This window comes from Panthera tigris, chromosome A2 (assembly GCF_018350195.1).
Source record: "Panthera tigris isolate Pti1 chromosome A2, P.tigris_Pti1_mat1.1, whole genome shotgun sequence".
NCBI classification, from domain to species: domain Eukaryota; kingdom Metazoa; phylum Chordata; class Mammalia; order Carnivora; family Felidae; genus Panthera; species Panthera tigris.
In genome coordinates, this window is record NC_056661.1 from 35,776,824 (window position 1) to 35,797,286 (window position 20,463).

The window sequence follows — 20,463 nt, forward strand, 5'->3', positions numbered from 1 at the left end:
TCCTGAATAGGAAGAACAAATATTGTTAAAATGTCAATACTACCCAAAGCAATATACATATTCAATGCAATACTATCAAAATACCACCAACATTCTTCACAGAGCTAGAAACACAATCCTAAAATTTGTATGGAACCAGAAAAGACCCCAAATAGCCAAAGCAATCCTGAAAAAGAAAACCAAAGCTGGAGGCATGACAATCCCAGACTTCAAAGTGTATTACAAAGCTGTAATCATCAAGACCATCAAGACAGTATGGTACTGGCACAATAAAAGACACTCAGATCAGTTGAACAGAATAGAGAACCCAGAAAGGGACCCACAAATGCATAGCCAACTAATCTGACAAAGTAGGAAAGAATATCCAATGGAATAAAGACAGTCTCTTCAGCAAGTGGTGCTGGGAAAACTGGACAGTGACATGCAGAAGAATGAACCTGGAACACTTTCTTATACCATAGACAAGAATAAACTCAAAATCGATGAAAGACCTAAATATAAGACAGGAAGCCATCACAATCCTCGAGGAGAAAGCAGAGAAAAACCTCTTTGACCTTGACTGCAGCAACTTTTTACTCAACACGTCTCTGGAGGCAAGGGAAACAAAAGCAAAAATGAACTATTGGGACCTCATCAAAATAAAGCTTCTGCACAGCGAAGGAAACAATCAGCAAAACTAAAAGGCAACTGATGGAATGGGACAAGATATTTTCAAACGACATTATCAGATAAAGGGTTAGTATCCAAAATGTATAAAGAACTTATCAAACTCAACACCCCCAAAAACAAATCATCCAGTGAAGAAATGGGCAAAAGACATGAAAAGACACTTCTCCAAAGAAGACATCCAGATGGCCAACTAACACATGAAAAAATGCTCAGCATCACTAAGGAAATACAAATCAAAACCACAATGAGATACCACCTCACACCGTCAGAGTGGCTAACATTAACAACTCAGGCAATGACAGATGTTGGCGAGGATGCAGAGAAAGAGGATCGCTTTTGCATTTTTGGTGGCAATGCAAGCTGGTGCAGCCCCTCTGGAAAAAACTATGGAACTTACTCAAAAAATTAAAAATAGAACTACCCTCCAACCCAGCAATTGGACTACTAGGTATTTATCCAAGGGATACGGGTATGATATTTCAAAGGGGCACATGCACCCCAATATTTATAGCAGCACTATCAACAATAGCCAAAGTATGGAAAGAGCCCAATGTCCATCGATGGATGAATGGATAAAGAAGATGTGGTGTGTGTGTGTGTGTGTGTGTGTATGTGTGTGTGTGTGTGTGTGTGTGACACACACACACACACATACACATACACACACAAACACTGGAGTATTACTCGGCAATCAAAAAGAATGAAATCTTGCTGTTTGCAGCTATGTGGATGCAACTAGAGGGTATTATGCTAAGCAAAATTAGTCATAGAAACACAAGTATCATAGGACTTCACTCATACGAGGACTTTAAGATAAAAAAGAGATGAACCTAATGGAAGGGAAGCAAAAATAATACAAAAACAGGGAGGGGGACAAAACATATGAGACTCTTAAATATGGAGAACAAACAGAGGGTTGCTGGAGGGGTTGCGGGAGGGGGGATGGGCTAAATGGGTAAGGGGCATTAAGGAATCCACTCCTGAAATCACTGTTGTACTATATGCTAACTTGGATGTAAATTAAAACACACACACACACACACACACACACACACACACACAATATGATACCATTTGGGTAAAACATGCATTCATACTGCAATATACCACTTTTTCTGGAGAACTATCTCAAATACACAAACAGGCCAAAAAAAAAAATGTATTGACCAAACAGATAAATGCAGTTATTCTTACAGTGGTGGCCAACAGGGATTTGGCCCAAATAATAAATGTATATAAAAAGTAAAATAAGCTACTGCAGAATAAGGTATTAATATTTTCTTTAGCAAGGGAAAGATATTAAATATGATTGCCACCCTAACTGTATTTTCCAGATCCTGATGCTTTGAGAGAAATGTAGAAGACTTCTTATATCTAAAGATTCTATGCTGGATAGAACAGAGTTTATGCTATAATTCAAAATTCTTGAAGTTTAAAATCCACACAGTAAACAAACACATTCATTTGAAAACAATCTATGATTACTGAAAATGATTATGTTCTCCATTGTGCCCAAATCATTCATGCACCAGCCAATGCGAGAGTGGGTAGAAAGAAGAAAGAGAGACAGCTCCCATCTTCAAGCAACCTAGAGATTAATGGGAATGCACACATTCGGATCTGAAAACATAACGGGATACATGTCATGAACTAGATATACAGGGAGACACCAGAGCATACAGGAGATATGGAAGGAAAGGAGGAATTAAGTAGACAGAATGTGTGTTGTGGGGAAGAAGGCAATGATCCAGGCCAAGGATACAGGTACAATTGCAGGATAAAAGGGAACATAAAGTAAGGCACCTAGAGGCACAGTTGGTTAAGCATCCAACTTTGGTTCAGTTCATGATCTCAGAGTTTGTGAGTTTGAGCCCTATATCAGGCTCTCTGCTGTCATCACAGAGCCCACTTCGGATCCTCTGTCCTCCTCTCTCCCTGTCCCTTCCCCACCCACCCCCTCAAAAATAAAAAGGGAACATAAAGGACCCCACTTGGATGTGGGTAGAATAGTTGAAAGAGAGGAGGGAGACAGAGCCAGACTACGCCAGGCTTCAAAAGCCAGGGTAAAGAATTTGGATTTTATTTTAAAGATACTGGGAGGTCATGCAAATGTGGTTTTAAACACAGGACTGACATGATAAGTTCTGTTTTTGCAGAAGGATCTTCTGACTGCAGGGAGGAAAATGGGAGATAGGAGTAGTAAGCTTGTCAAAATGTAATCTGGGCTCCTACACTGTGGAGGTGACAGCGGCACAGAGAATTGGAGACAAAACAGGTATGGTTTGGATTCAACTGATGGAGAAAATAAATATGTTCAGCTGTCCCGTCTGGAGAGAGAGGAACTTTGCAAATTTCTTTTAAGTGACTCTTGTTTTAATGCTAACCATCTTCTTTTATAGATTACAATCCTTTATCTGTTATCCCCAAATCCAAAAAGCTCTGAAAATGGACAGGAGTTCTGTACAATGGCAACAAAACCTGATTTGAATTAACAGGAGGTTGGTCACCTTGCCCTATCCTGTTCCTAAAGAATATTCTATATACTGCACTGTAGAAATACTAGCATCTGTGAATATGGGGCACAACTGGAAAAGACAGTAGGTTCGTTAGGTAACAGATGCTGTATGTACTATGCTGCCTTTAAAAAATCTGAATTCAGCAACACATTTGGCCCCAGGGTTTCTATGAAGAATTGCAGATGGTAAGTTGGCCATATTCACTTTCCAGATTTAACGGTCGCTAAGATCATGCTGATACCCAACTCTAGTGACCATACAGACCATAAATGTGTACCTGTGTTTGGTAGGGGAGGTGGGATATGGGAAAGTCAATTATTATTCTTGATTGTGTGATTCTGGAGTAAAGAATGCATATGTGCATTTTAATGGCTGACCTTTAGACACGCATCAAGTAAGAGTAGAAGCATTCACTTTCAGGGAGTTTTCTTGCCACCATAGATCAAGTGCTACAAGGCTTAACCTCATGTATCCATTCCCCTGGGGAATGATACTTGTTTCTAACAAGCTGTCTGCTAGAAGCGGCCAGAGGCATCAAAAGGAATCAATCCCAGGCCTCTATCAACATTCATTCATTTTTTAAAAATATTCATTGGCACAGCACTCTGCTAGGGGATTTGGAGACAATAAATGACATGTGATTCCAAACTTTTCTCAAGGAAGTTGTTCCAAAGAAGATGTTTCATAAATGTTTGTTAAAATAGTAAACTAGATATAAAGAGAATGTAAGTCTGTAACATTAAATATGAGTTGAGAAAATCAGGGTGCTAATCGCTTTGGAATTGAGAGCTTGAGATCAGGGAGAAAATTGTGTCTAGGGAAGCAACCGCTTTTTTTTTTTTAATATATATTTTTTTAATGTTTATTTACTTGTGAGAGAAAGAGATAGAGAGAGAGGCATGAGCAGGGGAGGGGCAGAGATGGAGACACAGAATCCGAAGGAGGCTCCAGGCTTTGAGCTGTCAGCACAGAGCCTGACGCGGGGCTCGAACTCACAAACCATGAGGTCATGACCTGAGCTGAAGTCAGACGGTCAACCGAATGAGCCACCCAGGTGCCCCAGGAAGCAACTGCTTTGATGCACACGATTTGGATAGACAGTTGGAAAAAAAAAAAAAAAATCAAAGCCTATCTCCCTGATTGTCCAGTAACAGAATTCCCCACTAGTACCTCTTGGGAAATATCATTAATTAACTTCCCTTATCCACCAAGCAATTTGTGGAGTTACAATTATGTTCATTTTCAGAGCAGCACTAACCTAGAATCAGCCTCATATTCCTTGAGTTGCAACGACTGCAAAGCAAGGAGGTTCTTGGTAGTTTTAGGCACTTTTTGCAGGATTGGAGAAAATGGACCAGAAAGGTCTTACCTTCAACGCAAGAAGGCTGAGCCCGAGTTGTGCCAGCAACCTGTCCTGGGAAGCAGGAACACTTGACTGTTTGCGATCGCTCTTCTATGCGGTTTTTATTACAGCACCTGTGCACAGCGACCACCTCACAGGTCCCTTGCTTGATTTGGTGGTGACCTGATGGATAAAGGGGGAGAAAAACAAACCCAGCGCTGTGAGGAAAAAATGAAGCTACCACATAGACGAATGATGCCATGACTACATTTTCTAACTTCCTGTTCTATGCTTAGGAATCTTTATAACTTTTCCCTTTCATATAATTTCAAATATATATAAAGGTGGTATGAATAATGCAAAAAAAACACAAAAACTCCTATGAACCTGTGGTAGTCAGAAATTCAGCCCCCAGGACCTTCAACTCCTAGTATCACAGCCACAGCTAAATTATGCTATTTACATGGCAAAAGAGATTTTGCAGATATAATTTAAATCACTAACTGGTTAGCGGCACCTGGGTGGTGCAGTCTGTTAAGTGTCCAACTCTTGAACTTGGCTCAGATCATGATCCCGGTCAGTGCGTTCAAGCCTCCCATTGGGCTCTGCACCGATGGCTCAGAACCTGCTTGGGATTCTGTCTCTCCCTCTCTCTCCTCTTCTCCCACTTGCACATGTGCGCTCTCTCCCCTCCCCCCTCAAAAATAAACATTTAAAAATTAAAAAAAAAATTTTTAACATTTATTTCTGAGAGACAGAGCATGAGCATGAGCAGGAGAGGGGCAGAGAGAGAGGGAGACACAAAATCCAAAGCAGGCTCCAGGCTCTGAGCTCCAGGCTCTCAGCACAGAGCCCAATGTGGGGCTCGAACTCACCAGTGGTGAGATCATGACCTGAGCCCAAGTCAGACACTTAACAGACTGAGCCACCCAGGTGCCCCTAAATTTTTTTTTTAAATCACTAACTGGTTGGTCTTAAGAGAAGGAAATTATCCTGGATTGTCCAGATAGGGCTGATGTGATCACGTGAGCCCACGAAAGCAGACAAATGAAGCAGAAGGGGAAGTCAGATTGAAAACAGAAACACTCAAATCACCACTGCTGGCTTAAAGACGGAGGGGTCAAAAGGCAAGGAAATGGTGACTTCAGTCCTACAACCACAAGGAACTGAGTTCGGACAACAAACTGAATACATGTGGAAGCAGATTCTTCCCCAGAGCCTCCATAAGTAAAGCGGTCCTGCTGATACTTTGATTTTAACCCAGAGGTCAGACTCTGAGCAGAGGAACCAGCTAGTGTGCCAAACTTCTGTCCTACAGAAATAAGCCCCTAAACTTGTGGTCACTGGTCACAGCAGCAATAGCAGAATAATATAAGACCTTATGTGTAGGTTCACCATTGTTAACATGCAACCCTATTTGCCTTGGCATTGCCTCTCTTTCACGTATCTTTCTGAACCATTTGAGAGTCAGTTGCAGATACGATACCCCTTTACCCTTAAATAACACCTGAGAGTGTGTTTTCTAAGAACAAAGACATTCTCTTACATAATTATCAAAATCAGGACATTTGACGCTGATACAATGCTATTACATAATGCTATTATATAATCTACAGGTTTTCCAGATGTCCTAATAATGTCCTTTATAGCCATTATTCCCCTTGTTCAGGATCCAACCCAGGGACCTATGATGTATTTCGTTCTCACATTTCTTTAGCCTTCTTTAATCAGCTAATACTTTTCAGCCTTTATCTTCCCTAACCTTGACATTTTTAAAGAATACATGCCAGTTATTTTGTAGACTGTCCCGCAATGGTTCCTATGGCCCTGGTCAAGTCTTCAAAGATTCCAACCCCAGCCGACAGCTAACTGCAATCAGACAACCCTGAAGCCGGACCACCCAGCGAAGTCACACCCACATTTCTGATGATGAGAGAAGAGACTGTATGAAATAATATTTGTGGGTTGTTTTATGCTTCTAGGGTTTAGGCTAATTTGTTACAGAGCAATAGATAACTAATACACTAATTCTGGCTATACCAGGATTGGAAAGACTTACCTCTGCTCTGATAAAAACAATGTAAACAAGATTGTGGAGGCAATGTTTAGAAATTATTAATAAAAGACAACCTTTTCAAGCCCCCTTGAACACTCTCAATTTTCACACGTACTATTTACATATAAATTGTTCCGTGAATTACAAGCAATCTCATCTACATTAAAACAGGTTTCCCCAAAGACTGTCAGGGGCTAATGCTCTGCTTGGTTTCTGTTGTTTGGTACATGGCCTTCAAATCACAAAACTAGTTTAAAAATCTGAATTAGGCAATGTTTTTAATCGATCAAATTAGCCCTTCCACAAAACAACCTCTATATTATTCTGATAAGTTTCTCACCCTTCCTCTGCATACTGTGCTGTCAGTGGAAGCAAACTTCAAAATTACTGGCAAGAACAAATACTAAGGCAAAGTTTCATTTGTAAAACACATAAAAGCAGAACCAGTTCCCAGAGAATCAAACCACCAACATGAGAGAGAGTTTTCAATCTACTACAAAAGAAAACATCAAGTGATTACAACTATAAACCTAATTAAACGTATACAACAAGAATGCAGATTTCCCATAGGTAGTTATACACAAACTGTAAAAATTAAGTAAAAATAAATCGTAACTACAATGTGAGGAAAGTAGCATGGGAATTTAGTGTTGAGTAAGCAGAAAAGTAAGGACTTTGAAGAGTTCATGAGGAGATCCTGTCTCTGGTTTCCAATTGCAAGCAAACACAGTCAGGTCAAACATTCCATGAATGGCTAGCCATGTAGTTGGGGAGGCCAAGGTGAATTTATCCTCAGTCCTCCAACAGTGTCTTCCCCTCCCTGTTGGCCACTGTTGCCATTTGCTCAGCTGCCACAACAAAGTACCACAGGCTGGGTGGCTTAAGTAACAGATCAAGATGCTGGCCAATTCAGTTCCTGGTGAGAGCTTTCTTCCTGGCTTCCGGCAACCAGCTGCCTTCTTACTACGCACTCATGCGGCAAAGACAGTGCTCGGCTGTCTCTTCCTTTTTTTTTTTTTCCTTCCCATGAAAACACCAACTCTCCCTTATGACCTCATTTAACCTTTATTACCTCCTGATAGACTCTGTCTCCAAATATAGTCACATTTGGGCATTAGTGCTTCGACATATGAATTGGGTGGGGGGGACACAAATATTCCATCTATATAACAGCCATCATGCATTAGTTAGATTTTTTTAAAGTTTATTTATTTATTTTAAGAGAGAGAGAGAGTGAGAGTGAGCATGAGCAGGGGAAGGGAAGAGAGACAATCCCAAGCAGGCTCCGCTCTGTCAGTGCAGAGTCCCGTGCAGGGCTCGATCTCACAAACCGTGAGAGCATGATCTGAGCCAATATCAAGAGTCAGAGGCTTAACTGACTGAGCCACCCAGGTGCCCCACAGTAATTAGATTTTAAATGACCCTAGAGAGTCATGAAGATAGCACTTAACCTCCTTAAAATAAAGGAAATGTGTTTTAGCAACTTAAAATAGTTGAGAAGTGATTTGGACATTTACTAATATTATAGTTGCTTAGAATTTTGCTGCTAGTTAGACAGCCATCCACGAATACAAACAGTTTTTTTTTTTCCTTTTCACAAACTTGTCTCTGAATAATCAGCTTGCTGGTCTAGGATTTTATTCACTTATACAGACCACTGACTATTATACTTCATTGATTTTTAAGATACATATTTTTCTCATCTTTAACATTTCAGGAGCTATCACAACTGATAGCATCTTATCACTGTAATTGGCAATGCTTTTCTTTCTTAGAAATACACAAAACAGCAGTCTGTCTCACAATCGATGGTCTTAGATTTGATAAAATAGGGTAGTTTGCAGGTACTGTTTTAAATTCTTTAGAAATAGTTTCCTATGTAATCTTACAAAAATGCTATGATGTGGGTACTATTTTCATTCCTTTTGCACGTTTAACAGAATGTACAAACATTAATTTGCCCAAGGTCACACAACTAGAAATTGAAAAATAGAGAGACATAAACCCAGGCAGTGTCTGGACTGTCAAAGCATGCAGGGGAAAGGTAGTAGCTGTAGTAACTACTATTTCACTAAGTGGAGCCAAAATGGCATCTCCACCTCAGCCAATCACAAGAAATGGCTCAGTCTCCCACTGAAAACATCTTTCCTCCATGAGGACAGTGTCTGCGGGACTCTATACAGTCACTAGGTCTAGTCGTCTGTGTACTGATAACACTGGACTGTGGTCTTTGAGTAAGAATAGCCCTCATTTCTTTATAACCTACAGTTTCTGGTGGAGGCGGTAAGTCTTCAGAAACGAGTTCTTAAAAGTGCTTAAGGAATGAGAGCAGAAGACAGGAATCCATTGTGAGCTGCAATGCACAAAAACCACAGATCGTACTTGCTTGAGCAGTTCATCTTGTATTAGCCAGGGCTCTAAGAAACTGGCTCACGTGCTTATGGAAGCTGAAAATTCCTAAGATCTTTAGGGTAAAGGCACTAAGATGCAGATTCCCGGGAGCCAAAAGTTCAGTTCAAGTCTGAGTCCAAGGGCTTGATGAGACCCAGGAGAACCCATGTTGACATTCCAGCTCAACGAATGGAAGGCTCAAAACTCAGCAAGAGCTGATGTTTCAGCTTGCAATGGCAGGAAAAGATTAATGTCCCAATCCACAGTCAGGAATAATTCCCTCTTACTCAGAGGAAAATCAGCCTTTTTGTTCTACTTAGGCCTTCAACTGATTGGATAAGGCCCACCCACATTAAGGAGGGAAATCTTTACTCAATCTATCAATTTGAATGCAAAACTCCTCCAAAACACCCTCAAAAAACACACAAAATAAAGTGTGACCAAGTACCTGGGCACCCCATGGCCCAGTCAAGTAGTTATATAAAATAAGCCACCATAAACATCACACAACTATGTAGTGTAGTCCTGTTACTTGGGGGGAAAAATGGAAGCTTTTAAAACAGACAAGAAATTTTCATGGTAAACTCACTTTTCTAGAAAAGTACAGGAGGGATGCCTTGCACAATAAGATTGGTACCAACGAGTGGCCACTACCAATAAATTCACTTAAAGATACATCTCCCTCTTCAGCAACAGGAAACATTTTGGTTGGGGATCCATCTTGAAAACTAAAGTAAATATGTATACATAAGAGAGGTTGCAGCTGAAACTTTCCATATGGGATTTACCTTACTGTTTCAAGGATGAACTAGGACAGGTAAGACTAAGTTATCCAGAAGTAGAGCTGTTCTCTGAAGAAAAACTGGCTGAAGAAAAAACAAAACTCTATCCTCTTGATGCTGTCTCTTAATCCCTGCGAGCTGCTAGGCCATTTCCCTGCCAGTTTTGTCTGGGTAGGTAGAAGGGAAGATATTTATTTCTATTTACTTAACCAACACTTGGATACAATATGCTACAGACTAGACACTGTTCTCAGTGCTCTTGAAGACATATCTTCTAAATGTGGAAACTTGACACTGTTCCTTGATGCCTTTCCACACTTCTGACCTTGCAACCAGGTGGGGTGGCATACTTTCTTTTTGGGGGGAAAATAAAAGGTGACTTAAGATGTTAGCAAGACTATAAAATCTAAGATACGCAATTCTTCATTCACCTGAAGTTAATGTGGACATCATCCAAAGTATTATGATCATTCTTAAAACATTAATTTACTACTACGCAATTGCTAGAGAAAATGGATTAAATTTATCTGGAGAGTAAACTGTTTAAATGCTGATCTTTTTTTCCTTATTAACTATGCTTTTTAGAGACGTTGCAAACAACAAAGGAAATGTTCATTTGTCTCAATGCAGTGAAGGCCCTTCCACTGTTCAGGAGAGAAACTACAAAACTTCATTTGCAACAGAAGTTCTTTCACTGAAACTATTTGAAAGCCAACAGAGACACAGGAGGCATCAGATGAGAGTGATGTGCTTCCTGCTATTATTTCCCTTGGATCCTTTTCCTTTTGTTCAAGTCCCTTTTCCCCCTTCCTTCTCCTGCCTAGCACAAGAACATACACCCTTAAAAGGAAGCCTCACACTCCAGTGATCTTCTTAGAAGGCATTTATTTGAGTGTGGTTTTCTCTGTGGCATTCTCATCCTTTCTCTCCACGAAAGCACGACAGAGGAAAGAGAATGCTGAAAAGAATTCATGAAAAGAAAGCAGACAACGAGGCATCTCCTACATTTCTCAACTTTCTCCCCCTATGCCTGCCCCAGGTTGGCTTTCAGTCACAAAGGGATATGTCATAGTACCGATGTAAAACAATGGTAGCCATGGGACTAGCTGGGCAAGTTTGGTAACTTACTTGTGGAGACAAGTATCTTCTGAGCTCACACTAGGCATGAGGCCCCCTGCTGGCAATGACGATAGAACAATAAAGAAGCCACATGGCCTGTGGTCTTAACAATTAGAGAGACCTGAAGAAAATATCTCACAAGACTCCCAAGGAGGAAATGGCCTTCTCCTTAGCTTCTGGTAACGACAGAGGGAGCCATGGCCTTGCAGTCAGAATTGCTGAGCTAGGATGCTACCTTGCAGACTTGGGTAATTCCAAGGAGGCTCTCACTCTCATTTTCTCAGACACAAGGAATTTATTATCTACATCACATGATGGTTATAAATCTTAAACTGCTTAATGAACATAGTGAACTACTTGAAAAACCATGGATGTTGAATAAATGACTTGTTTTTGTTGACACATTGATTCAATAAATATTTGTTGAGCATTTACTCCGTGCTGGCACATGCAAACAATGCTGAACAAAACAGGCCTCCAAATATCCTCTTCCTCAAGGACTTTTCATATTTTAGTAATGAAAGAAACACAAAGCAGGAAAGATACAATTTAAAATGGGGAGGGCCTCAGAAACTAACATTTGAGCGAGAAATTAAAGTAGTAAGAGAGTAAGTCCTGAAGATATCAGAGGGAAAGAGGCCCTTAAAGCTAGAGCTATGTGAGAAGGAAAAATTAATAGTAGATGCCAGAGAAATAATGGAGGGTGAATGGGCAGATTATAGAGGGCCTCATGGGTCACTAGGGGCTTGGGCTTTTACTTATAATGGGGTGGGAAGTCGCTGGAGATTATGAACTTAGAATGACCTGATCAGACATATATTTTGTAAAGATCTACTATGAGCAGAAGAGTAAGGATGAAAGCAGGGACATAGCACCTGCCCATAGTAATCCAAGGAGAGGTGATAATAGCTTGGACCCTCATAGCAGTGGAAATGATAAGAAAATGTCAGGTTCTGGATTTATTTCGAAAGTAGAAGGGACAGGATTTGTTGATGGCTTAAATTTAAGATGTGAGAGGAAGAGAGGAGTCAATGCTGACTCCAAAATTATAGACCTGAACAATAAGAATAGTGGGTTGTCCCTTAAATAAATGAGTGAAAAACTAGGAGCTTGGTTATTAAGTTTTAAATGCCAATTAGATATTTAACTGAGGAAGGTCAAATAGGCAGTAAGACATTTGAGTCTGGAATTCAAGAGAGAAGTCTGGTTTTCAGATGGACAGTTACTTACCACTGGAATATAGGATGGTATTTAAAGTCATGGCACACTGGATAAAATCTCCAAAAGAGTAATTGTAGCCAGAGGGAAAAAAAAATAATTATTTATGCGTTGAGTTTGGAAGAAAAGAAAAAATAGCCAGTGGCCTTAAAAGAACCAAAAGTGAATGCATAAGGTCAAAGAGGTGGGTTCAAGATGGTAACAGAGCAAGATCTTGAACTCACCTCCTCTCACAGACTCAGCAAATCTACAACTACGTATGGAATAATTCCCTCTAAAAGGGACCTGAAAAATCACTTTAAAGAACGTCCACAACCAAAGGTAAAAGGACAGCATTGAGACAGGAAGAGGCAGAGACATGAACTCACCAGGAAAAAAATCATCCCAGCCTCAGTGCCTCACAACCAGAAGACATTACAACGGTACAGAACTTTTCCTTGAGAAGCAAGGGATTCAATCTCCACATCAGACACCAACCCTGCGCAGGATAGACAAGCCCCCAAATACCAGGCTTTGAAAACTGATGAGGATTATGCTCAGAAGAACTATCAAACTGTGGGGACTGGAAACACTGTGTAAAGGGGCTCATGTGCACAATCACTTGACCTAGAAACCAGCTCAATAATACCAATCTGAAAAGCACATACACCTTAGACAACAGAGATCCACTTACCAATTGTACAGTGTCTGTTACAAAGGCAGCAGACAGCAGAGACTCTCCACAGAAAATAAGACACTGGTGGGAGCCATTTTTGTGATCTCAGTCTACCTTATTAATACTGGCACCGAATGGGTGTCATTTTAGAATTCTCCCCCTAACCTGCTAGCACCAGTGGGTAGTACCACTGAGAACTCTGCCCACAAATGCACAGAAGCAGCTGCTGATGAACCCCAACCTTGGACCAGGGGCCAGACCCACCCACCTAACATAGGAGGACCAAAATATTACAGCAAATATTAACAGGCATAAAGAGAAAAAATAGGCAGTAATACAATAGTAGTTGAGAATGTGAACACCTCACTTACATCAATGCACAGATCATCCAGACAAAAAATCAGGAGGGAAACATTAGCCTTAAATGACACATCAGAACAGATGGACTTAGCAGATATATACAGAATCATCTATAGAAAAGCAGCAGAATACACATTCTACTCAAGTGCCCATGGAACATTCTCCAAGATACATTCCATTTCAGGCCACAGAATAAGTCTCAATAATTCAAGAAAACTGAAATAATTTCAAGCATCTTATTTAACCACAATGGTATGAAACTAGAAATTAAATACAAAAATAAAACTGGAAAAAACACCAAAACATGGAGATTAAACAACATGCTGCTGAAAAATCAGTGGGTCTTTGGACAAAAAATAAATTAAAAAAATACCTAGAGACAACTGAAAACAAAAATATGATAAAACAAAATCTACAGGATGCAGCAAAAGTGGTTTCTAAGAGGGAAGTTCATAGCAATGCAGGCCTACCTTAAGAAATAAGAAAAATATCAAATAAAAAATCTCCCTTTACATGTAAAGGACCTAGACAAAAAAGAATAGGTAAAGCCCCAAATTAGTAGAGGGATGGAAATAATAAAGATCAAAGTGAAGAGAAATGAAATTGAGACTAAAAAGATAAATTATATTAAAAAAAATAAATTATTGTCAAGTTAGCTAACATACAGGGTATAGTGTGCTCTTGGCTTTGGGAGTAAATTTCCATGATTCATCACTTACATACAACACCCAGTGCTCTCCCACCATTTGCCCTCCTCAATCCCCATCACCCATTCCCCCCCCCCGCCACACCTCCCATCAACCCTCAGTTTTGTTCTCTGTATTTAAGAGTCTCATGATTTGCCTCCCTCTCTGTTTGAAACTATTAAAAAGATAATTTAAAAGATCAGTGAAACTAAGCTGGTTCATTGACAAACACATAGACAAACTAACCCAAATAAATAAATAAATAAATAAATAAATAAATAAATAAATAAAATAGAGGACTCAAATAAATAAAATTGGAAATGAAAGAGGCAAAGTTATAACTGATAGCATAGAAATAAAAGTATCAAGAGACTACTACAAACAATTATATGCCTTCAAACTGGATAACCAAGAACAAATGGATAAATTCCAAGAAACATACAATCTTCCAAGACTGATTCAGGAACAAACAGAAAATCTGAAAGGACCATTTACTAGTAAGGATATTAAAATACTAATCAAATACCTCCCAACCAACAACAGACCAGGACTAAATGTCTTCAATGGTAAGTTCTACCATCCATCCAAAAAAGAATTAATACCTATCCATCTCAAACTCTTCCAAAAACTAACAGTGGGTAAAACTTCCAAACACATTTTATGAGGCCAGCAATACCATGATACCAAAACCAAACAAGGATACCACACTCACAAAAATTACAGGCCAATATTCTTGATGTATATGGATGCAAAAATCCTCACCAAATTACTAGAATGCTTAATTCAACAAAACATTAAAAGTATCATACATAACAATCAAGTGGGATTTATTCCAGAGAGCAGGGAAGGTTCAACATCTGCAAATCAATCTACATAATATATCACATTAATAAAATGAAAGATAAAACTATACAATCATCTCCCAAGATACAGAAAAGCACTTAACAAAATTCAACATCCGTTTATGATATAAAGTCTCAACCAAATGGGCTTAGAGGGGATATACATCAACATAATAAAAGCCATATATAACAATCCTACAGCTAACCTCAACTCAATGATGAAAAGATGAAAGCCTTTCCTCAAAAATCCAGAAGACAAGGATGCCTACTTTTCCACTTTTATTCAACCCAGTACTGTAAATTCTAGCTACAGTGATTAGGCAAGAAAAATAAATAAGAAGCATCCAAATCAGAAAGGAAAAAAGAAAACCATTTGCAAATGACATACTATATTTAGAAAACACCAAAAAACTACTGGGGTAAATGAATTCATTGAATTCACAAGATACAAAATCAATATACAGAAATTTGGGCATTCCTATCCACTAAAAAACAAACAACTAGCAGAAAGAAATTAAGAAAACAATACCATTTACAATTGTATCAAAAAAGAGTATAATTCCTAAGAACAAATTTAACCAAGGAGACAATGGCATTTTTCACAGAAGCAGAACAAATTATTCTAAAATTTGTATGGAACTACCAAAGACCTCAAGCAGCCAAAGCAGCCAAAGCAACCTGGAGAAAGAAGACCAAAACTGGAGGTATCAGGCTCCCTGATTTTAAACTACACTACAAAGCTATACTAACCAAAGCAGTATGGTATTGGCAACAGAAACAAATGATCAACAGAACAGAACTGAAAGCCAATAAAAACACAAACATATATAGGGACAATCTATAAGAAGGAGCCAAGAACATACAAGGAAGAAAAGTCGGTTCAATAAATGGTGTTGGAAAAACTGACACAAATGCAAGAATGAAAGTAGACCGTATTTACATCATACACAAAATTAATTTAAAATAGATAGACTTGAATGGAAGACTCGAAACCATAAAATTCTTGTAAGAAAAAATGGGCAGTAAATTCATCAGTCTCAGCAACATCTTTGTGACGCCAAAGGCAAGGAGAAAATAAACAAATGAGACCACATCAAATAAACAGCTTCTGCATAGCAGAGTAGACCATCATTAAATGTTAAGGCAATCTAAAGGAATGTGCAAAGATATTTGCAAACTGTCTACGTGATCAGGTGCAAATATGCAAAATATATAAAGAGCTCCTAGGGCTCAACAACAACAAAAATAAAAACAACTTAAAAAACGGGCAGAGGATTGGAGTATACATTTCTTCAAAGAAGATATACAGATTGCCAACAGACACATGAAAAGATGCTCAACATCACTAATTATTAGGTAAATGCAAACGAAAACAGAGTAAGGTAACACCTTATACCTGTCCGGGTAGCTCTTATCAAAAAGACAAGGAATAACAAGTTTAACAAGGCAAGGATGTGGAAAAAAAGAAAACCTTCATACACTGTTGGTCACATTGTAAACTGGCATAGTCACTATCTAAAACAGTGTGCAAATTTCTCAAAAAATTAAGAATACAACTAACATATGACCCAGCTATTCCATCTCTGGATATTTATCCAAATAATACAAACATACTTAAGTCAAAAAGATATATGTACCCTTTTGTTCACTGCAGCATTTATTTAAAATAGTCAAGATACAGAAACAAACTAAGTATCCATCAATAAATGAATAAAGATGTGAACACACAGACACAGCAACATGCAGGGAATACTGAGCCAGAAAAAATGAAATCTTGTCATTTGGACAATATAGATGGGCTTCTGAGGGTATTATGCTAAATGCACTAAGTCAGACACAGAAAGACAAATACTGTATGATTCCATTCACCTGTGGAATGTAAAAAACAAAATAGATAAACAAACCAGAAACAGACTCATGGAAACATCAAATAAACTACAGGTTACTCAAGGTGGAAGGTATTAGAGGGCAGGTGACATAAATAGGTGAAGGGGATTAAGAACTAATATATGAGTCACAGGGATATAATACACATCATGGGGAATATAGGCAGTAATCCTAGAATAATTTTTGTATGATGACAGATGGTAACAACTTGTCACGGGGACCATTACATCATGTATAAAAATATCAAATCACTATGGTGTGAAACTAAAACTCTAACAATACTGTATGTCAAATACACACAAGTGCAAATACACACATGTCAACACACACACACACACACACACACACACACAATAGCTCCCACTTTAATTATAATACAAAAGCTGGCTTTAATTAACAACACATAACTTTTCAATGTTACGTTGAAATACCACTTAACATTTTAGTGGAACGAATCTTCCATTATTTCACAAGCAGTCCATCAAACTGTCTGTACACCCCCCATCCCCAAATTCACTTGTTGAAGCCCTAAACTCCAAGTGACCACAGTTGTAGATAAGGCCTTTTCAAGGTAATTAAGGTTAAGTGAGATCTTAAGGGCAGGGCCCTAATGCAGCAAGACTGGTGTCCCTTCTCTCCATACAGGCACAGTGGGAAGGCTACATGACGTCACAGTGAGAAGGTAGCCATCTGCACACCAGGAATCAAGTCTCCACCAGGATATGAATTTGCTAACACATGGATGTTGGACTTCTAGCTTCTAAAGCTATGAGAAAATAACTTTCTGATGTTTAAGCCACCTGATCTCTCCTTTTTTGTAATGGCAGGCCGAGGTGACTAATATACACTGTTACTTATTAATTCTAACTTTAGAGAATGAGTAAAGGTGACATACTTCAGATCAAGGGGTATCGCACTAATAACATGACTGGGCAAAACAAATCTTTGGGGATCACTCATGTTTCTGAAAAAGTCTCTCTCCATGTGTGCATGGGTACAGGTGTATGTCCGTGAAACTGCTTTTACCATTCATTACAGAGTATTGGGAAATATCAAGTAAAAGGCATGATTTTTGTCTTTACCTGCTGGTGGTCTGGATTCTGCCTGCCTTAGTTTACAGCAACAAAGACTACTACAATGCCAAATTGTACTGGAGAATGGTCTGGTCCTTTGGAAATATATGTAGCTTGCCACTTACTTATAAACAATTCAGAAAAAAATGGCAAGATAGGCAGACAGATTTTTAACTGGTAGTTCCAATATGATAGGGTATAATGTGATAACTCTTGTAAGAGATATAAAGATGTTCATTCTACTTTCCTTCCAACCCTTCTTTAGGTTTTCTAAGTGTGCAAATATGAAATTGGGGGGTGTAGATGGAGGCAAGCTAACATTACAAGAAATAAGTAGAAGGCATTATAGAGCTATAGACCCCAGATGCCTCTGTTTAAAAAACCAATCTGCCATCTCTCTACTTCTGTGAGGTTTCCAACAAGGGGCTTCATTTCTCTTTGCCTTGGTTTCCATATCTGCAAAATAATAAACCTTCAGAGGTTTGATGTGAGCATAAAGCTAATATAGAGAGCACCACATGGCATATAGTAGCTGCTCAATAAATATTAGTAATACTAGTAATAATACACTACATATGATCATAACTATTATTACTCTATTATTAGAAACTATTAATTTTTTTAATGTTTATTTATTTATTTTGAGAGAGAATGAGCAAGTAGTGGAAGAGCTAAGAGAGGAAGAGAGTGAATCCCAAGCAGTGCAGAGCCCGATGTGGGGCTTGATCCCACGACCCTGGGATCATGACCTAGGGTCAAGAGTTGAACATTCAACCAATTGCACCACCCAGACGCCCCTATTATAAACTATTTAAACAACTAGTAAACTGGGAAGATCTAGGAAGAAATACAAAAAACTAGATTCAATTCATTTTCCAAAAAATTATACTTCTCACAATAAGGAAAAAGTAAATGCCTTCTCGGAGCAAGAAATCAGCATTGCAAAGGCCCCTTAGCCAACTGATATTCATTGTTTCTGAGATAGGAGATAGTCAGGCATCTTTGTTTTAATTTTTTCCAGCATGGCACATGAATCCATTTACTTCCCCCCAAGTTTTCATCCAGTACCTCCTCAAACCCTGAGCTCTCCGATCAAAAACCAGGTGATAACAAACTTAGGCATTTCCAATGACGTGAGTCTTGACTCCTATCCATCCTGGACACTCCAGTTCCTATTTCTCTGGCTCCTGGTTTTACTACTGCCTAATACTTTTACTGGTTTCAAAATCAGCAGGATCACCAGGGGACAGGAAATCAAATGAAGTGCCTCCCCATGCCAGGGGATGAGACTGAGCACCCTTCCTCTGAAAGGGGAACATAACTGCAGAGACATAGAAGAGACTGCCAAAAGCCTCTCCAGTTAGAGGCAACTGATGAAGCGGAGAGCCCACATTACACTTCACCCATGCCTCCCCTCTGAGTCCCAGTCTGCCTCCCCCCCTTTCCTAGCACACAAAAAAAGGAGGGGGACGATTAAATGTAAGGTTTATTTGAAAAACAAAAAGAAGGACAAGTGAAATTGCTGTGTTCAAAGAACATGTTTAAAAAGCGATATGTACAAAATAAAAGCAAATGAGAATTAAAGATAAAATAAACAAGGCTTGTTTTAGTCCCTGCAAATCCCTTTCAATATCTGCATTTGTGATTTCAGTAACATTTCATACATAGCTGGATAGATTTATTTGTTCTACTAAATTTGTATGCACAACCATCTCAGTAGACAAAAATAAATGTATGCACATATAATGTAGAAATTGGCGATACGCTTCTATTTGTACATTTAAAATACAAAAAGTATATATGTATTTTTAACATTCTCCCTTAGGAAATTTTGTTCTATTTTACTTTCTAATGGAAATAGACTCTAGCAAGAAACTGCATAATGTTTTTCATCATACCCTAAACAATATTTTAGGTGTTACTTAAACACTCTCTTATAACTATGATTTTTCTTGACATATTATACATGGCACGAAGTACCTAAGTCTAGAATTCAAACAGAAAATTACCCTGACGTGGCATTATCAATGTGTCTTTAACAGCACATAGCAGAACCAATTTTCAAGAGATGTTGTAATTTCTAAATTCCAGTTAAAGATGGTCGAAGAACCAGCTTTGTTCGTCTCTCTTTCCTAAGACTTGACTAAAACTCCAGTAAAGGAAGACAAAAGATCCAAACTCACTAAAGCAAAGAGAGCAAAGTGGAGGTACCAACAGCCGAGACACCTTTAATAGTCTCTGGGAAGATGGAAAGTAGGTGGATTAGGAGTAAGTGATAGAGACACAGAGAAGTGGATAGTGAGGGACCGAGACTGATTCAATTCCAAGGCCCTCAATGGGTCCTTCAAGGCATGGGGCTGAAAGCATCAGTATACTCAAAATTAAAATCTACTAGTCACTAAATCCTATCTATATTCAGAGATGTCACCATTCCCTAAGAAAGCACAGCTGACCTTTGAACAACACAGGTTTGACAGTACGGGTCCATGCATGCCTGGATTTTTTTCGATAAATATATTACGGTATTGTAAATGTATTTTCTCTTATGATTTTGTTAGTAAGATTTTCTTTTCTCTTGCTTCCTTTATTGTAACAATGCAATATATAATATGGAGAACATACAATATAAGTGGGTTTTTTTTTTAATATTTATTTATTTGTTTTGAGAGAGCATGAGCAGGGGAGGGGCAGAGAGAGAGGGAGAGAGAGAATCCCAAGCAGGCTCAGCGCTGTCAGCATAGAGCCAAATGCAGGTCTCAATCCCAGGAACCATGAGATCATGACCTGAGGCAAAATCAAGAGTCAGCCACTTAACGGACTGAGCCACACAGGTGCCCCCAAAATGTGTTAATTGACTATGTTATCAG

General features: G+C 38.9%; 1 protein-coding gene across 9 annotated transcripts in view; it reads right to left on the reverse strand.

Annotated features, from left to right (window-relative positions):
* Positions 1-20,463, reverse strand: part of TAFA4 (TAFA chemokine like family member 4) — a 172,776-nt gene that overhangs the window by 21,023 nt on the left and 131,290 nt on the right. For 6 of the 9 annotated variants that reach the window (XM_042979384.1, XM_042979383.1, XM_042979385.1 and 3 more), the window contains one exon: positions 4,555-4,710. In XM_042979384.1, coding sequence (XP_042835318.1) covers positions 4,555-4,710 — 156 coding nt within the window. Of the gene's footprint in view, positions 1-4,554; positions 4,711-7,199; positions 7,572-10,614; positions 10,837-20,463 lie in introns of those variants that run through there. The other 3 variants (XM_042979387.1, XM_042979389.1, XM_042979388.1) reach the window with 3 other exon arrangements.